Genomic DNA, 19,280 nt, shown 5'->3' with positions numbered 1-19,280 from the left:
ATTTCTATCCATTTATTTTATTTATCTTTTAAATATCTAATCCAATTACATTTGACTCTACCTGACTGGGATTTACAAGATGACCATAGCTTGCTTCATACCAACAATCTCTGTGGGATCGACCCTTACTCACGTAAGGTTTATTACTTGGACGACCCAGTACACTTGCTGGTTAGTTGAACGGAGTTGTGTCCACACATAGTAAAGAGCTATTATCTCGAATTAAATTTCATACAAGTACAAAGAGTACGAATCACAATTTCGTCCACCAGCTAGCTAGACTAGACAGATCACTCACTAAAGTTGCTTGATCCATCAATCCCTGTGGGATCGACCTAACTCTTGTGAGTTATTACTACTTGATGCGACCCGGTACACTTGCCGGTGAGTTTGTGTGGAAAAACTAATTTTCACTCATCAGACTTACCTTTTGAATTAATGTTTGATGCATCAGATTTTGCTTTTGGTGCTGTTCTAGGACAAAGAAAAGATAAGCTAGTACATGTTATTTATTATGCTGGCAAAGTTCTCAATGAGAATCAAAGGAACTACACCACTATAGAGAAAGAACTCTTAGCCATAGTGTTTGCTTTAGATAAGTTTAGATCATATCTTATTGGCTCTAAAGTTATTGTTTTCACTGATCACGCAGCTCTCAAATACTTGCTAACTGATGAGCGGATAATTTATACCCTTTTTGGCATTGTTTTTACATAGTTTTTTTAGTATGTTTTAGTTACTTTTTATTATATTTTTATTAGTTTTTATGAAAAAATCACATTTTTGGACTTTACAATGAGTTTGTGTGTTTTTTTTGTAATTTTAGATATTTTCTGGCTGAAATTGAGGGACCTAAGCAAAAATCTGATTCAGAGGCTGAGAAAGGACTGCAGATGCTGTTGGATTCTGACCCTCCTGCACTCGAAGTGGATTTTCTGGAGCTACAGAAACCCAATTGGCGCGCTCTTAGTTGCGTTAGAAATTAGACATCTTTGGCTTTCCAGCAATGTATAATAGTCCATACCTTGCTTGAGAGTTGATGGCCCAAACTGGCGTTAAAATGCCCACTAGAGACCTTTTTTTGGCGTAAAACGCCGGAACTGGCACCAAAACTGGAGTTAAACGCCCAAACTGGCATCCAAGCTGGTGTTTAACTCCAGAAAAAGCCTATGCATGTGTAAAGCTCAATGCTCAGCCCAAGCACACACCAAGGGGGCCCCGGAAGTGGATTTCTGCACTATCTACACTTAGTTACTTATTTTCTGTAAACCATACTAACTAGTTTATTATAAATAGCACCTTTTACTATTGTATTCGGAGCTTTTTGATCACTTTAGATCATTTTGCACATTTGGGAGGTTGGCCATTCGGCCATGCCTAGACTTTCTTCTCTTATGTATTTTCCAACGGTAGAGTTTATACAACTCATAGATTAAGGTGCGGAGCTCTACTGTTCTTCATGAATTAATGCAAGTACTATTGTTTTTCTTCCAATTCACGCTTACTTCTTCTCCAAGATATACTCTCATATTTAATTCAGCTAAGTCAGAATGAAGGGGGTGACCCGTGACAATCACCCACTATCTTTGTTACTCGCTTAGCCAAGATCCACATGGCTGACAACCACAAGCAGTCTACATGATGTTTAATGTAGTCATTAGACGACAACCGGAGTATAATCTCTTGGGTCTCTGATCCACGGACCGAGTCCATGAGGTTAGACCCTTCGTGGTATAGGCTAGAACCAGTTGGCAGTATTCCTGAGATCCAGAAAGTCTAAACCTTGTCTGTGGTATTCCGAGTAGGATCTGGGATGGGATGGCTGTGACGAGCTTCAAACTCACGAGTGTTGGGTGCAGTGACATTGTGCAAAGGGATAGAGAGATCCTATTCCGACACAAGTGAGAACTGACAGATGATTAGTCGTGCAGTAGCTGTGCCTGGCATTTTTCATCCGAGACGAGAAATCTGACAGTTGATTAGCCGTATAGAAACTGTAGCTGGGCCATTTTCACTGAGAGGATCATACAGCTTGCCATGGAAGGGAGCACGCATGATTCGATGAAGATAATAGGAAAGCAGAGGTTCAGAAGCAACAAAGCATCTCCAAACGCTTATCTGAAATTCCTACCAATGAATTACATAAGTATCTTTATTTTAATTTATTTTTTATTTATCTTTCAATTATCAAAACTCATAATCAATTGAATCCACCTGACTAAGATTTACAGGATGACCATATCTTGCTTCAAGCCGGCAATCTCCATGGGATCGAACACTTACTCGCTTAAGGTTTCATTACTTGGACGACCCAGTGCACTTGCTGGTTAGTTGTACCATAGTTGTGAAAAGTGTGAATCACAATTCCGTGCACCACTAACCAAGTAAGAATCCAAGCCCAGATTGATAAGGTGGATCTTGCTGCTTCAAGAGTTCAACATAGAGATTAAAGATATAAGTGGAGCAGAGAATAAGGTGGCTGACCACCTATCAAGAATCCCACAAGAAAGGGATGAAACACAATAACTAGAAGTGAATGAGAGTTTCCCTGATGAGCAGTTGATGATGATTCAAGAAAGCCCTTAGTTTGCAGATATAGCCAACATCAAGGCTATTGGGGAGTTGCCCACCAGCATCAACAAATACATGAGGAGAAAGCTAATCAATGATGCTAAACACTACATTTGGGATGAGCCTTACGTGTTTAAAAGGTGTGCTAATGGAATCCTAAGAAGATGCATATCCCATGAGGAAGGACAAGAGGTCCTCTGGCAGTGCCATGGATCCGCATATGGAGGCCATTTCAGTGGAGAAAGAACTGCAGCCAAAGTGCTGCAACGTGAATTCTTTTGGCCCACTATTTTTAAAGATGCAAAAGAATTAGTGATGGATTGTAATGAATGCCAAAGAGCTGGAAATTTGCCCAAGAGAAATGAGATGCCACAGTAATTCATCCTAGAACTTGAGCTGTTTGATGTGTGGGGAATTGACCTTATGGTCTCCTCCCTACCTCATACTCAAACAGGTACATTCTAGTGGTAGTGGACTATGTATCTAAGTGGGTGGAGGCCATTACAACCCTAACAAATGATAATAAAGTAGTCATGAACTTCCTTAGAAGGAACATATTGATGGAGTGCAGAAGCTGGTGAATTAAAAATTTATTAAAATGGTTACGTTGCGAGTATAGTTCTTAACTCACCGAAAATCTGCCTATCAATTTAGAAATATGTCACAGAAAGTTTAAATTAAAATTACTGGGAGTCTTAAGTCCCAGGTCGTCTCCCAACGAGTTGCAGAAAAGTGTGCTGTTTTATTAATCAGATTTAAATCGAGGGATTTTAAATAATATAAATAAAAGCCTTGACTGGGAATTGATTGGTTAGAATCTCTATCATTGACGGAATGATTTTTAAGATTAATTTATAATTAATGGTTACTCTGTTTGGTTATCCCTTACTAGGTAAGGGAAAGTCAAACAAGTTGGAATGCCAGATCTGTTCACGAGTTACAACCCACTTAGTTTAAAGGGATTGGCGTTGGTGACAGGATAGCAATCCAACAATTAACCCAACTACAAATTTTTCCTTCAATCCTTCCAATTCAGAGTCCCTTTTAATCAATTCCCCATCAAGTAATGAAACTACTCACGCATTGTAAATAAAGAATCCATGGCAAATGAAAGGGAATTAAAAGAAGACATGATTATTGGAATTGAAATTAAATTAAAAAGAAATAGTCCTTGCATTAATTAATCATAAAAGTATCTGAATGACAAAATTGAACATAACAAAGAACATGGAAGAATAAAACCAAGTTAAGAGAACAAACTAGAGTGATGAAGTCTTGATGAGGAAATAACTCTTCTCAATGTTCCAATGCTAAGACCAATTGAAAGTTAAAATTCTAAAAGCTATAGAGAGAAAACCTAAGAAAGTGAAAAACTAGATCTACACTACTAAAAATGAAAGTGTCTCTCTTGTTTCTACATATTCTCCGACTCTAGTCTGCTGTTTCGGGCCGAAAACTGGGCCGAAATAGGGTCCAAAATCGTTGGTTTCAGATTCTGCAGATTATGCAAATCGCGCATGTCACGCGATCGCGTCGTCCATGCAGACGTGTCGCTTGCGCTTTTCCTCTTCACGCGTTCGCGTCATCCAAGCTACCGCGTTGCTTGTGCTTTCCAATTTGCGCGGCCGCACAAGCCATGCGACCGCGTCACTGCGATTTGCGCTCCTTCGCGCGGTCGCGTGAGCCATGCGACCGCGTCACTTTTCGCTGGTTATCTCCTCAAATTCTTGTGTTCCTTTCATTTTTGCTAGCTTCCTCTCCAATCTCCGTCTCATTCATGCCCTATAAAGCCTGAGACACTTGACACACAGATTACGGCATCGAATGGAATAAAGGAGAATTAAAATTAAATAATTAAAGTCTCTAGGAAGCAATTTTCAAACATGTAATAAATTCAGGAAGGAAATCTAAATGCATGCTAAATTGATGAATAAGTGGGTAAGGATCATGACAAAACCACACAATTAAACACAATATAAACTATAAAATAGTGGTTTATCAACCTCCCCACACTTAATCATTAGCATGTCCTCATGCTAAATTGAAAGAGACAAGGAAATAAGTATGAACATGCAGAAACTCATGAAATGCAATGCAATCCTACATATATAAATAAATGCAACTATATGATTATTGTCCACTTGATCAAAAGTAAATAAGCCCTTCAAAACAATTACAAATCAAATTCCACTAATTCTATCATCATATAATAAAACCGATAAAAGTGCAAGAAGATAGCTTATGAAGGCCGGAAACATAAAAATTCAAGCATTGAACCCTCACTGATAATGTATGTACGCTCTAATTTCTAGTGTATAGGGTAATCACTCTATTCTTCTCTAGTCATGTTTCTAACTTTTGTTTTTCTCCTAACCAATCAACAATAGTTAATATACCAATGCAAACATCATGAGGTCTTTTCAGGGTTGTAATGGGGCCAAGGTGTAGGTAGGGGTATATATATATGGCTAAGTGAGCTTTATAAATTGAATCTTTAATTAACCTATGCTCTCACCTAATATACATATATTCTATATACTTTTAAATTCATGCCTAGCTACCCATAATTCCCTTTTTCAACCCATACTCATGTTTCAACCTTGTATTTTGATTCTATCATATGTGCATTGACCTTTGAATTCTGAATTTAACATTGGGGTAATTTTGTTCCCTTATTTATTTGTTTATCTTTTTTTTTTTTGAATTGAAATAAATAAAGCTTATCAATGCACATAGATTTTTTATTCTTATAGTTTCACATGAATGGGTATCCAAATTTCCTTTAAATTTTCATGACACATTCCCTTAACAACTTTTGTTCCCACAATTTCCCATACTTAACTAGCACACACAATTCTATCTTAAGCTAACCAAAGATTCAATTTGGGATATGCAATTGTTTTTCAGCTTAAGGTTAGTAATGTGGTGAAATATAGAACAAATCGGGTTTTAAAGGCTCAAAGTGGTTAACAAGGGTAATTGAAAAGGGTAGGCTTGATTTGGATAAGTGAGTTTAAACAAATAATGGCCTCAATCATGTGCAAGCATGTAAATATAATAAATATTGGACATATAAGATAAAACAAAATATAGATTACAATCATAGAGAAGTAAACACACAAGAATAAAATAATTATGGTTAAATAATGTAAGCATACATAAAGGCTCAAATCTTTCACAGGTTGTGTGTTCTTTAGCTCAAACATCATGTTCCAAATACAACTCAAGCAGATTTATCATAAAAATTTTGAAAAATTAGTGAAATTTTGTTCCAAAGATAGATTTTTAAAAGAACTTATTGTCTTTTCAATCAAGTAGAACATGCATGCAACTATCCTAACCTATGCAATTTATTCTATTCTATAAAAGAAAGAAAAATATAACTAAAATATCCTAATTATTGGTGTCAGAGAAGAGAATTTACCTCCGGAAATTAGGTACTGACCGACCTCCCCACACTTAAGGCTTTGCACCGTCCTCGGTGCCATCTGTCAGGAACAGGGGTGGGCTGGTGGCATTATCTCCACAGTCGGGACCGTCATGGCTCCCGGTGCTGGTAAAAGAAGTGGAGTCCGGGGTGTCTGAGTCTCTGAAGCGTCCCTTGAGTAGCTCCTTGAGGTGTTTGAATCGGCGCTTGTTACGGCGCTCTCTCATCTTTGCTTTCTGTTCATGCCGATCCAACTTTTCAAGTATCTGCTGGAGCGATTTCTCAGTGGTAGATGCTTGTGGTGTTGAAGAAGGAATATCTTCAACCGGCTCAGTAGGCTGACTTGTAGTGGCTGCTGATAATCTGAGGTATTTCCCGTTAGGGACATATTGATCATCCCGTGGAAGCATGGCTTTGGTGTCCCCAGCTCTATAGGAGACTCTGGCTGTTGAGACAAGATTTGAGACCAAGGCAGGGGAAAGGTAAGTTGCCCGCGATTTGTACATGCTCCATAGCATTCCGGATGTGTCTTGAGAGATTCAGAGGTTAGTCTGTAAGGATGCACCATAGTAGAACAGCCATGTCCGCAGTGAATGAGGACTCATGAGTGCTCGGAAAGACGTAATGGGACATGATCTGTGCCCATACGCGAGCCTCCAAGGTAAGTGCGGAAGCCAAGATTCCCTTAGGGCAGTTGCAGTGGTATCCGTAGATCCAACGGCTACCAGGTAAAGCGATGACTCCGAGAACGGAGTCCCAGTCATATTGGTACCTCTGGCATTGAAGGGTGGCTTCTTGAAAAGCGTCCATTCCTGCTGGAATAGGAGGAAGACTCAGAACTTGCTGAATGGCCTCTTCTGTGATGGGGACTTGCTTCTGCCGGACATAAACAGACTGCAGGGTCGGTATGTAGAAGTTGGAGTAGAACTTAACTACCCAAGAAAGATTGACCTGCCTTGGCTGTCTCCGTAGGAAACCCCATTGTCTTCGCTCAATTTGCGGCTCAACAAAGGTGGCAATATTGGACGGGAGGATAAGAAGGTATTCATTGTTATAGTTCCTTTCTGCTAGGATAGGGAACATCTGCTCACAGTAGCGATTGGGAAATCGCACAGTGTCCTTTGCTGGAAATGCTTTCTCCTTGTCGTCAACCTTTATTATCCTCTTAACTCTTTTTGTTGAGGGCTTGACTGCGGTTGAAGAAGGCTCTGCCACTAATGCTCTTTTAGTTCCTCTTCTTGCTGGTGGTTTGGAAGTAGCTTTCTCTTTTCCGTTCTTGGTGGCCATCCTGAAAGAAGGGAAGAGAAAGGAAATTAAATGCAAAGAGATAGAGCAAGGAAGAGGGTATTGTAAGTGATAGTCAATGCATAATAAAGATAAATGGCATTAACACATGGTCCAGATTACATGTGAAAAGCACATTAATGGAAATATAGCAAGTGCATGTAGGACAATGGAATGCAAGAGGTTTATTGGCATACAGGCAAGGGCATGAGTAGCATATATCAAACATACAATGTCCAGTTTAGATTACCATTTGTAACAAACTATCACGTTTGTATTGACAATTAAATCTAATTAATAAAATAACAAGGGAAAGTTGTGAAAAGCAAGCATTGGATAGTATAGCAACATAGAGAAGTGCATAATGCCACATGAGCTTTTTCTCAAACATATAGCATGCATGGTGAATAGGGTATAGAAAATATGAAGAGAAACATGCAAGCAAACCCTTAAATAGGAGAAAAATAATTGTCAAACAATTTGCAATAATCCACAAGCATATAATGATAGATAATGACTCAAAAGGTTTCTAACACCATGTAAAAGGAAAAGAAGAAGAAGAAAGAAAAAGAATGATTTGAAAAGAAAAAAGAAAAGAAAAAGAGAATAATATATATATATATATATATATATATAATATAATAATGATGATGGAAAAGAGAAGAAGGTAAAACCTTGTTAATGGAGGGGGGAGAGAGAGAGAGAGTGAAAGGTGAGGTAGAAGGGGGAAGGGAGAAAGAAGAAAGAAGGGGGGAAAAGAAAAAGTAGGGTTTGGAGGAGAGAAAGATAAGATAATTTGGCTATTGGGTTGAGCTGTGCGGCGCATGCGACGCGGCCGCGGAAGGCACGCGTTCGCGTGGGTGCGCGTCAGGTAAGACGTCGCGATCGCGTCAGTCACGCGGTCGCGTGACCCGTGTTGCGCTGCTGGCGCGAGTGCAGCCTCGCTCCAGCACAACTCTCTGTTCGATTCATTTTAATTGCCAAAATTGGGTGACGCGATCGCGTAGGTCACGCGATCGCGTGAGTGTGCGTCAAAAAATAATTGACGCGGCCGCGTCGGCAACGCGGTCGCGTGACAAGGATTGTGCTTCTAGCACCAATCCAGCACCACTCTCGCACAATATGGCATTGTGCACCCATTTACGTCGAAAATGCAAGGCACGCAGCCGCGTGGAGCACGCGGTCGCGTGGGAGGCCATGATTTCCATGCGACGCGATCGCGTCAGCGACGCGGTCGCGTGGGATAATTTGTGCCTTTGGCACGACTCCAGCGCTGCTCCTGCGTAACTTTCGGTTCATTTTTATTTTGCTTTACTCCCCCTGCCACGCGGACGTGCCGTTGGTGCGATCGCGTCGTGCGGCGAAAATTATTATTATATATCTTTTTTTTTTATAGGAAAGATAAAGACATGTAATTGAAAGAACACGAAGGCACTAATAAAGAGAAGAGTTATTTAAAGAAGAAAAACTAAAAGTGAAGAAAAGAACGATCGTATCGCGGTGGGTTGTCTCCCACCAAGTACTTTGCTTTAACGTCCGTAAGTTGGACGCTCCACTAGCTCAATTTGTTGTTATGTGGGGATCTTCCAGGTGGAAGATCTCAAGCTCCTTGCTTTTCTGCACCTTCTCACCATGGTACAGCTTCAGGCGGTGTCCAATAACCTTAATAAGTTCAGAGCTTGAAGGATGGCTTAGGTGATAAACTCCGTACGGTTCATCCTTCTCTACTCTATATGGACCTTCCCATTTTGATCTCAGCTTACCGGGCATGAGCCTCAGTCGAGATTTGTAAAGGAGAACAAAATCTCCAAGTTGGAACTCTCTCTTCTTGATGTTTTGATCATGCACAGCTTTCATCTTTTCCTTATATATTCTGGAGTTTTCATAAGCTTCTAGGCGAAGGTTCTCCAGTTCCTGCAGTTGCAACTTCCTTTCAGCTCCGGCCTTCTCAATTTCCATGTTGCACTCTTTAACTGCCTAGAAGGCTTTGTGTTCGATTTCAACTGGAAGATGACAAGCTTTTCCATAAATAAGCGGAAGGGACTCATCCCAATGGGTGTCTTGTATGTTGTTCTATATGCCCACAGTGCATCTTGTAGTCTGGTGCTCCAGTCTTTTCTGTGAGGCTTTACTATCTTTTGCAAGATACGTTTAATTTCTCTGTTTGACACCTCGGCTTGCCCATTAGTTTGGGGATGGTAAGCTGTTGCAACTTTATGGATTATCCCATGCTTCTTCATCAATCCTGTTAGTCTTCTGTTACAAAAATGGGTGCCTTGATCGCTCACGATCGCTCGTGGTGATCCAAAGCGGCATATAATGTGGTTTCTCACAAAGGAAACAACAGTGTTAGCATCATCAGTGCGGGTAGGAATTGCTTCTACCCATTTGGAAACATAATCTACAGCTAACAATATATAAAAATATCTACTAGAATTTGGAAATAGACCCATGAAGTCAATGCCCCAAACATCAAAAATTTCACAGAAAAGCATATATTGTTGAGGCATCTCATCCCTCTTGGATATGTTACGAAATTTCTGGCATGGCTGACAAGATTTACAAAACTCAGCAGCATCTCTAAAAAGAGTAGGCCACCAGAATCCACAGTTTAAGTTCTTTCTAGCTGTTCGTTGAGGGCCAAAATGTCCTCCACTCTCATATGAGTGACAGGCCTCTAAAATGGACTGGAATTCTGATTGAGGTACACAACGTCTAATTATCTGGTCAGCGCCACATCTCCATAAATATGGGTCTTCCCATATATAATATTTAGACTCGCTTTTCAGCTTGTCTCTTTGATGTTTAGAAAAATGTGGAGGAAATGTGCGGCTAACTAAATAATTAGCAACAGGTGCATACCAAGGGACTACCTCAGATACTGCTTGTAGGTTGTCAAAAGGAAAATTATCATCTATAGGAGTAGAATCATCCTTAATATGTTCAAGGCAACTCAAGTGGTCTGCTACTAAATTTTGATTACCACTCCTATCCTTGATTTCTAAATCAAATTCTTGTAACAGCAGTATCCAACATATAAGTATTGGTTTGGATTCCTTTTTAGCCAATAGATACTTTAGAGCTGCATGGTCCGAATACACTACTACTCTAGTACCAAGTAAATAAGCCCGGAATTTATCCAGAGCAAAAACAATAGCAAGTAGCTCTTTCTCAGTAGTAGTATAATTGGACTGGGCAGTGTCTAAAGTCTTAGACGCATAGGCAATAACAAAAGGATTTTTACCTTCACGTTGAGCCAGTGCTGCTCCTACTGCATGGTTGGAAGCATCGCACATGATTTCAAATGGCTGGCTCCAGTCGGGTCCTCTCACAATTGGAGCTTGAGTTAGAGCAGTCTTTAGCTTATCAAATGCTTGTTTGCAATCCTCACTGAACTCGAACTCAATATCCTTTTGTAGTAATCTGGATAAGGGAAGTTCCACCTTACTAAAGCCCTTAATAAATCTCCTATAGAAACCTGCATGGCCAAGGAACGAACGGACTTCCCTCACAGAAGAAGGGTAAGGTAAACTAGAAATAACATTCACCTTTGCTGGGTCTACAGAAATGCCATTATTAGATACCACATGTCCCAATACAATCCCTTACTTTACCATAAAGTGGCATTTTTCGAAATTCAATACGAGGTTTGTATTAATACATCTATCTAATACTCTAGATAATCCATCTAAGCAAAGGTTAAAAGAATCACCATAAACGCTAAAATCGTCCATAAAAACTTCCATACAGTCCTCAATAAGATCAGAGAAAAGACTCATCATGCACCTTTGGAAAGTAGCTGGTGCATTGCACAAGCCAAAGGGCATTCTCTTATAAGCATAGGTCCCAAAAGGACATGTAAAAGTAGTCTTTTCCTGATCCTCAGGAGCTATATGAATCTGGAAATAACCTGTGTAACCATCTAAAAAGCAATAATGTGATTTACCTGATAGGCGATCCAGCATTTGATCAATGAATGGAAGTGGATAGTGATCCTTACGAGTAGCTTGGTTGAGACGCCTGTAATCAATGCAGACTCTCCAAGCATTCTGAACTCTAGTTGCTATGAGCTCTCTATGTTCATTTATCACTGTAGTGACTCCAGATTTCTTGGGCACCACTTGCACTGGGCTTACCCATTCACTGTCTGAAATGGGATATATGATACCTGCCTCCAATAGTCTGGTCACTTCTTTTTTGACAACTTCCAAGATGGTGGGATTCAATCTTCTTTGCGGTTGACGGACAGGTCTTGCTCCCTCTTCTAAAAATATTCTGTGCTCGCATACTTGAGGGTTGATTCCTACTATGTCTGCCAAACTCCACCCAATTGCCTTCTTATGCTTCCTCAGTACATCAAGTAACTGCTCTTCTTGTTGAGAAGTCAGTTCTCTTGCAATAATAACCGGAAGCTTCTGCTCATCCTCAAGGTAAGCATATTTGAGATGTGGAGGGAGAGGTTTCAATTCTAACTTTTGATCATGGGCAGGCTCTGGGTTATCTGGGGCTTGTGAAAATGGCGAAGTGTTCTCATTGTCAGTTAAGAGGGTCCCCACATTTGGACCTTGTCCAGTGTGCCTCTCTTCAAACTCTTCTTTTTGAACTTCAGCCACACTTTCGTCTATGACATCACACTGGAAGATAGAACGATCTTCTGGGGGGTTGTCAATGACTCCATTCAGATTGAAGATTACTATGCGGCCATCTATTTCAAAGGAGTATGTCCCTGAAAAAGCATCCAATTTGAATTTTGATGTCTTCAGGAATGGTCTTCCAAGTAGGATTGATGATGGTTTATCTGAATCATTATGGGGCATCTCCAAGATATAAAAATCAGTGGGAAATGTGAGCCCTTTAATGTTCACCAAAACATCTTCAGCAACTCTAGCCACTGTAATAATGCTTTTATCTGCTAACACAAAATGAGCTGCCGACCATTTTAAAGGAGGGAGCCTTAAAACATCATATATAGACAAAGGCATTATACTGACACATGCTCCTAAATCACACATGCAATCATAAATTACTACACCACCAATAGTACAATTAACTATGCAAGGACCTGGATCAATACATTTTTCAGGTAATCCTCCCATTAAAGCAGATATAAAACTACCTAAAGGAATAGTTTCTAATTCATTAATTTTGTCTTTATGGATACATAAGTCTTTTAGAAACTTTGCATATTTAGGTACCTGCTGAATAACATCAAAAAGGGGAACAGTTACCTCAACCTTTTTGAATATTTCTACCATTTTAGGATCAGGTTCCAGCTGCTTCCTAGGCTTCCTTGCAAGTTGTGGAAATGGGATGGGAGTAGTGTTTTTTGTGGTGCCTACCCCTTTTTGTGCTTCTTCCTGTGGTTATGCTATCTCTTCTTCAGCTATGTCCTGTATATCCTCTTCCTCTTCAACATCTTCGATTTCTACCACCTCTTCAGCTGAGGCGTATTCTGGTGAGCTTGGTTCCTCCTGATTCCTCTCCTACAGTGTGGTTCCGGACCTCAGGGTGATGGCATTAATGCCTCCCTTTGGATTGGGTAATGGTTGAGAGGAGATTCCAGTGGTGCTTGAAGGTTGGTTACTGGAATTTTGTGCTGAACCAAGTTGTGTCATAAAAGCTTGCAGAGTAGAGGTGAAACCATTCAGACTGGCGTTAATACTGTTCACGATGGTATTTTCCATGGCCAGTTGTCTTTTCTCAAAAGCTTGTAATAAATCTTCATTAGAAGGTACAAAAGAATGAGTAATTTGAGAGGTTTGCTGCTGATTGTTCGGTGGTCCTTGGTTTTGCCTCAGGTGAGGTGCTCGGTAAGGTTGATTTTGCTGCCTATTGTTGTAATTATTCCACCTCTGATTTCGTTGATTATCTCTGCCTCCCCTATTATTGTTGTCCCTCCAATTCTGGTTTGAATTGTCCTGCCATCCATGGTTATTATTTCCAATTTGATTGTACCCTTGGTTGGGGCGGTCATAGAAGTTGTGAGTGGATGCCACCATGTTGTCTTCTTGTTGGAGCTGCGGGCATTCATCAGTGTAATGACTGTAATCAGCACAAATTCCGCAAATTCTTTGTGGAACTAGTTGTTGGTTTTGCTGCGGTTGAGTTTGCTGAGCTTGTTGATTTAACTGCATTTGCTTCAGCAGGTTGGTCATTTCACAGATGCTTCGATTTAGAGCAGCAGTCTCTATGCCAGAAGATACTTCTGCAACGGCCCTTGAACGGCCTTGCTTCTGTCTGTGGTTCCGAGTAGATTCAGCTAAATCACTGATCAATTGCCAAGCTTCATCAGTGGTCTTGTACTTCTTCATAGACCCATTGCTGGCACTTTCCAATGTGGTCTTATCTTGGGGCCTCATACCTTGTGTGATATAGCTGAGTAGCACGATCTTGTCAATCATGTGGTGGGGGCATGCTTTTAGAAGATTATTGAAGCGCTCCCAGTATTCAAAGAGAGTCTCATTGTCATCCTGAACAATTGTAGAGATATCCTTCCTCAGTTTATCAGTAACTTCAGATGGAAAGAATTTCTCCAGAAACTCCTTTCTGAGTGTATCCCAGTTGGATACATTTGCTAGAGGTTGAGTGTAGTACCACTCTCTTGCTTTTCCCTCAAGAGAGAACGGAAAAGCTTTCAACAGAATTGAAGTTTCATCAGTGCCATCACGCCTGACAGTAGAACAGGCTGCCTGGAAATCTCTCAAGTGCTTGATAGGCTCTTGAGCAGGTAGGCCATGAAACTTGGGCATCAAATTTAGCAGTGCGATCTTTATTTCAAAATCCGTAGCTACCGCTGGATGATGCGCTTGAAATGGTTGCATTGTAAAATCAGGAGCTCCTTCCTCCTGAATGGTAACTCTTCTTGCTGCCATGTTTTCTGCACGTAAAACAACCGAATCAGTAGAACGGGGGCTGATTTCTTCCTCAGATTCACTTTCAAATCCACCCTCAGAGCGGACTAACCTACGCTGTTCTCGCCTTATTCATGAAATTGTTCTTTCAATTTCAGGATCGAATATTAGCAAGCGCGGATCAGGAAGTGAACGTGTCATTTGACAGAAGAAACATGCGGCTCATAGTAGCAAAATTAAATAAAATGCAAGTAAATAAATTCTAATTAATAAAATTAGCACTCTATTGCAACTCCCCGGCAACGGCGCCAAAAATTGATGGAGTGCAGAAGCTGGTGAATTAAAAATTTATTAAAATGGTTACGTTGCGAGTATAGTTCTTAACTCACCGAAAATCTGCCTATCAATTTAGAAATATGTCACAGAAAGTTTAAATTAAAATTACTGGGAGTTTTAAGTCCCAGGTCGTCTCCCAATGAGTTGCAGAAAAGTGTGCTGTTTTATTAATCAGATATTCCGAAAAGTTGAGCTAAGTAAATTGGGATTTAAATTGAGGGATTTTAAATAATATAAATAAAAGCCTTGAGTGTGATTGGTTAGAATCTCTATCATTGACGGAATGATTTTTAAGATTAATTTATAATTAATGGTTACTCTGTTTGGTTATCCCTTACTAGGTAAGGAAAAGTCAAACAAGTTGGAATGCCAGATCAGTTCACGAGTTACAACCCACTTAGTTCAAAGGGATTGGCATTGGTGACAGGATAGCAATCCAACAATTAACCCAACTACAAATTTTTCCTTCAACCTTCCAATTCAGAGTTCCTTTTAATCAATTCCCCATCAAGTAATGAAACTACTCACGCATTGTAAATAAAGAATCCATGGCACATGAAAGGGAATTAAAAGAAGACATGATTATTGGAATTGAAATTAAATTAAAAAGAAATAGTCCTTGCATTAATTAATCATAAAAGTATCTGAATGACAAAATTGAACATAACAAAGAACATGGAAGAATAAAACCAAGTTAAGAGAACAAACTAGAGTGATGAAGTCTTGATGAGAAAATAACTCCTCTCAATGTTCCAATGCTAAGACCAATTGAAAGTTAAAATTCTAAAAGCTATAGAGAGAAAACCTAAGAAAGTGAAAAACTAGATCTACACTACTAAAAATGAATGTTTCTCTCTTGTTTCTGCATATTCTCCGACTGTAGTCTGCTGTTTCGGGCCGAAAACTGGGCCGAAATACGGTCCAAAATCGCTGGTTTCGGATTCTGCAGATTATGCAGATCGCGCATGTCACGCGATCGCATCGTCCATGCGGACGCGTCGCTTGCGCTTTCCCTCTTCACGCGTTCGCGTCATCCAAGCTACCGCGTTGCTTGTGCTTTCCAATCCGCGCGGCCGCGCAAGCCATGCGGCCGCGTCACCGCAATTTGCGCTCCTTCGCGCGGTCGGGTGAGCCATGAGACCGCGTCACTTTTCGCTGGTTATCTCCTCAAATTCTTGTGTTCCTTCCATTTTTGCTAGCTTCCTCTCCAATCTCCATCTCATTCATGCCCTATAAAGCCTGAGACACTTGACACACAGATTACGGCATCGAATGGAATAAAGGAGAATTAAAATTAAATAATTAAAGTCTCTAGGAAGCAATTTTCAAACATGTAATAAATTCAAGAAGGAAATCTAAATGCATGCTAAATTGATGAATAAGTGGGTAAGGATCATGACAAAACCACACAATTAAACACAATATAAACTATAAAATAGTGGTTTATCACATATTCAGCCAATTTGGAGTCCCCAGAGCCCTTATCAGTGGAGGAAGCCATTTCTGCAACAGACCATTCGAAGCCCTCCTTCTAAGATATGGAGTAAAATATATGGTTGCCATACCTTATCACTGATGGTGTTTTTGCGGAAAACGAATTTTCCAACACACAAATCCAACCGGCAAGTATACCGGGTCGCATCAACTAGTAATAACTCACAAGAGTGAGGTCGATCTCACAGGGATTGATGGATCAAGCAACTTTAGTGGGTTATTACTACTTGATGCGACCCGGTATACTTGCCGGTTGGATTTGTGTGTTGGAAAATTCGTTTTTCGCAAAAACACCATCAAGTTTTTGGCGCCGTTGCCGGGGATTGATTAGATCAACAATGATTAAGTGGGTGAGAAGTCTAGATCAAGCATTTTTTTGTTTTTGTTCTCTATTTTAAACTGAAACCAAGGTGTTTGTGTTTTTGCCTCACTAAGAAATTCTGTCTCTGTGACATGAATTTCAATTTTCAATGGTGTTGTGTTTTACAAAATTCAAATGGAGTTCACCTCATCTTTTAGTCAAACAAACTTCTTGGGATATTGCCCACCATCACAATATGATTCAAGTCATTATTCTAATGATGGTTGGGAATATCACCAAGAAGACACAAATTCTGAGCACTCCAATCCATGGAGATTTGCTTCAGAACCTCAAGATGAGCAAGAGAATTATGAGGGATACCAACCACCACCACAAAATGATTCATATCATTATTCTCATGGTGGATGGGAGTATCACCAAGAAACTGCAAATTCTGAGCAGTCAAATCACATGAAAAATTATCCACCCTCACTTCCTAGTTTCTCATTTGAAAGTTCTTCATCACTTGATTATGCCTCAACACAAAGTTTTCTCTAAAATCCATACAAGTCATCCTACCAACCACAAAATTCATCCCACAACTCATAAAACTCATTCCACACCCCTCAACACAACTTCACCACAACAAGCCAATGTCAAGCCATTGAAATACACAGACAACTCGTGAAAAGACACACACAATCCCAATCTTGGAAAGAAATCCTCTTCAAGAAGATGAATAAGCCCTCAGAGCAAACAAGGAGGAGCTTAGAACCACTGAGCAAGGAAATGAAGGCTAATTGATGGATGTGAAGGAGAAAGTGGAAGAGCAAGATGAAGAGGCCACTGTATCAAGTGAAATTGCAAAGAAGGAAGAGGTGGTGGAAACATTTGAACCTAAAACTGCACTTGAGATGACAAGAGAACCTGAACATTCACAACCTCCTCAAACTCCCCTGGACCAAAGATACTCAACACTGACCAAAAAATATGAAGAGGAGATGAAGAAATCTTGGGAAGAACAACAAACCTCCTCCATAAAAGAACTATTAAGTCAAATGTTGGGTGCAAAGAAAGGAATGGAGGAGCAAGAAAGTGAGGAAGTCATTCTAGAAAATTTACACTCAAGTGAAGTAGAGAAGTACATAGAAGAAAAGCTCATGGAACCACCAATTCAAAAAGCTCTGGATGAATACGGAACTCCAATAATCACACAGCAACCAAGTCTTGAATCCAAAAAAGTGAAGGCAACTAGCAAGAACACCAATTCTGTCCCTAATCCAGCAAGCAAGATCAATCAAGCCATTTGCAAAAGGAAGCTTGCTGAGGAAAGGCCAAGACAAGGGACACTAGCTGAATCTTTCCCTCCTTTGAGGTCATTCCTCTTAACAAACTGGAAGAAGAGGAAGAAAGTGAAGAACAACATGTCAAGCTAATGACACTAAAAGAGCACTTGTTGGGAGGTAACCCAACCGTAGGTATAATTTCTCTTCTCTGCTTTGTTTTCTTTCTTTGCTTTGTTTAAATTCAATAAATTGGCATATGGTTACATTCTAAGTTTGGTGTTGCCATGCAACACATTGTTTTCAATCTTTTTGGATGATTGCATCAAATCAAAAAAATGAAAGTGACACACCAAGATTCTAAGTTTGGTGTGCCATCTATTTTTCTATGCAAATCATTCAGCAACACCACTTGTCTGCATAACCATAATGTCTTTGCAGTGTTAATTTTCTTTTGGTTTGATATTTTGTTATTCTGTTTACTTTAGTTAATTCTTTGTTTTTAATGCTTTCATTTTAGTTTGCTTATTTACTATGTTTGTTAATACATTACCAAGAGAGCTTTATTAATGACAGATTCTTAGCTTGGTGATTGTACTTAATAAATAACAGTTTCATTTGCTTGGTTTTAATTTAAATAAGTGGACATAGGATTGCATTCTAAGTTTGGTGTTGCTATGCAACACAATTTGCTTCAAATCTTTACTGGATACTTGCATTAATTCCAAGTGAAAGTGTCACACTAAGTTTGGTGTGCCACTTATCTTTTATTCAATGTATTGTGCTCACCTTCTTAAGTTTGCAATCACAATGTCTCTGTCTCTTGTGCCTTGATTATTATCTTTAATTTTGCTTGCTTAGAACACATGTACTACTAACTTTTCATTGTGTAAGACATTCATGATCCATCTTAGCCCCATAGCCATTGTTCTAATTGTTGCTTGAGGATGAGCAAGCATTCTGAGTTTGGCAAGGGAAAGAGGAAGAATAGAGGAAAAAAGACAACAATAATGAAGATGAACTACAAGGTTGTAGAGTTCCTTTTCTTCTCATTTGTTTCCAACACTTAAATTGCATGATTGTTTTCATCTTTTCTGTTTACATGTGTGTATGAATAAAGCATAGCTTGAATCTTGATTTGTAACATGTTGCTGTGGCATTATAACTACCAACTTGAATCCTGTGAGTTCAAAAGCAGTAAAGCATCATGATCATAAACAAACAAGGCATTAAAGAAGAATTTAGCATGTGCATACAAGTATTGGAAAGCTAGTATGATTGATTGTTGATCAATTGCATTGGATTTTATTTAATTGAAGTTTTTCATCTAGTACATTTTGTGAAATCTTTTGAAATCATGAAAACCTTGAAGAAGCAAATACAATTAAAGCAAGAAAAGAAAAAGGGAAAGAATGAGAAAGCTGAAGGCTCTGAGTACCAATGGCAATTTATTTGCTAAGTGCTTGTGGTGTTTATGTATCAAGCCAAATGCTTGAAAACAAAACACTTAGAAGTCAAGGCTAGACTCATGTGCAAAAGCACTCCCTCAAAGCTCAAGGTTCTGAGCATCAATGATTAGAGAGTCAAGAAAAGAAAAAACATGATGAGCTTAATGAAGTCCTCTAATTAAATGCTTGTGGTGCTTATGTATCAAGTGGTAATACTTGAAAATAAAGCATTTAGAAGTCGTAGCTTTGTTATCAACTCATGGGGCAAAGCACCCAAAAGGAGAA

At 39.5% G+C, this 19,280-nt stretch overlaps 1 protein-coding gene and 1 non-coding gene across 2 annotated transcripts; one reads left to right on the top strand and one right to left on the bottom strand.

Moving 5' to 3' along the window:
• Positions 1–8,842: 8,842 nt before the first annotated feature.
• Positions 8,843–9,241, bottom strand: LOC130934063 (uncharacterized). The gene has a single exon (XM_057863653.1). The coding sequence runs from the start codon at positions 9,239–9,241 to the stop codon at positions 8,843–8,845; it is 399 nt and encodes a 132-aa protein (XP_057719636.1).
• Positions 9,242–13,677: 4,436 nt separating this feature from the next.
• LOC130937418 (small nucleolar RNA R71) lies at positions 13,678–13,785 on the top strand. The gene has a single exon (XR_009068639.1). It is a non-coding gene; the product is annotated as a small nucleolar RNA R71 (small nucleolar RNA).
• The last annotated feature ends 5,495 nt before the right edge of the window (positions 13,786–19,280 follow it).

This window comes from Arachis stenosperma, chromosome 6 (genome assembly GCF_014773155.1).
Source record: "Arachis stenosperma cultivar V10309 chromosome 6, arast.V10309.gnm1.PFL2, whole genome shotgun sequence".
Classification (NCBI taxonomy): Eukaryota; Viridiplantae; Streptophyta; class Magnoliopsida; order Fabales; family Fabaceae; genus Arachis; species Arachis stenosperma.
The sequence above is the reverse complement of the archived record's forward strand: the minus strand, read 5'-3'. Positions and strand labels throughout refer to the sequence as shown.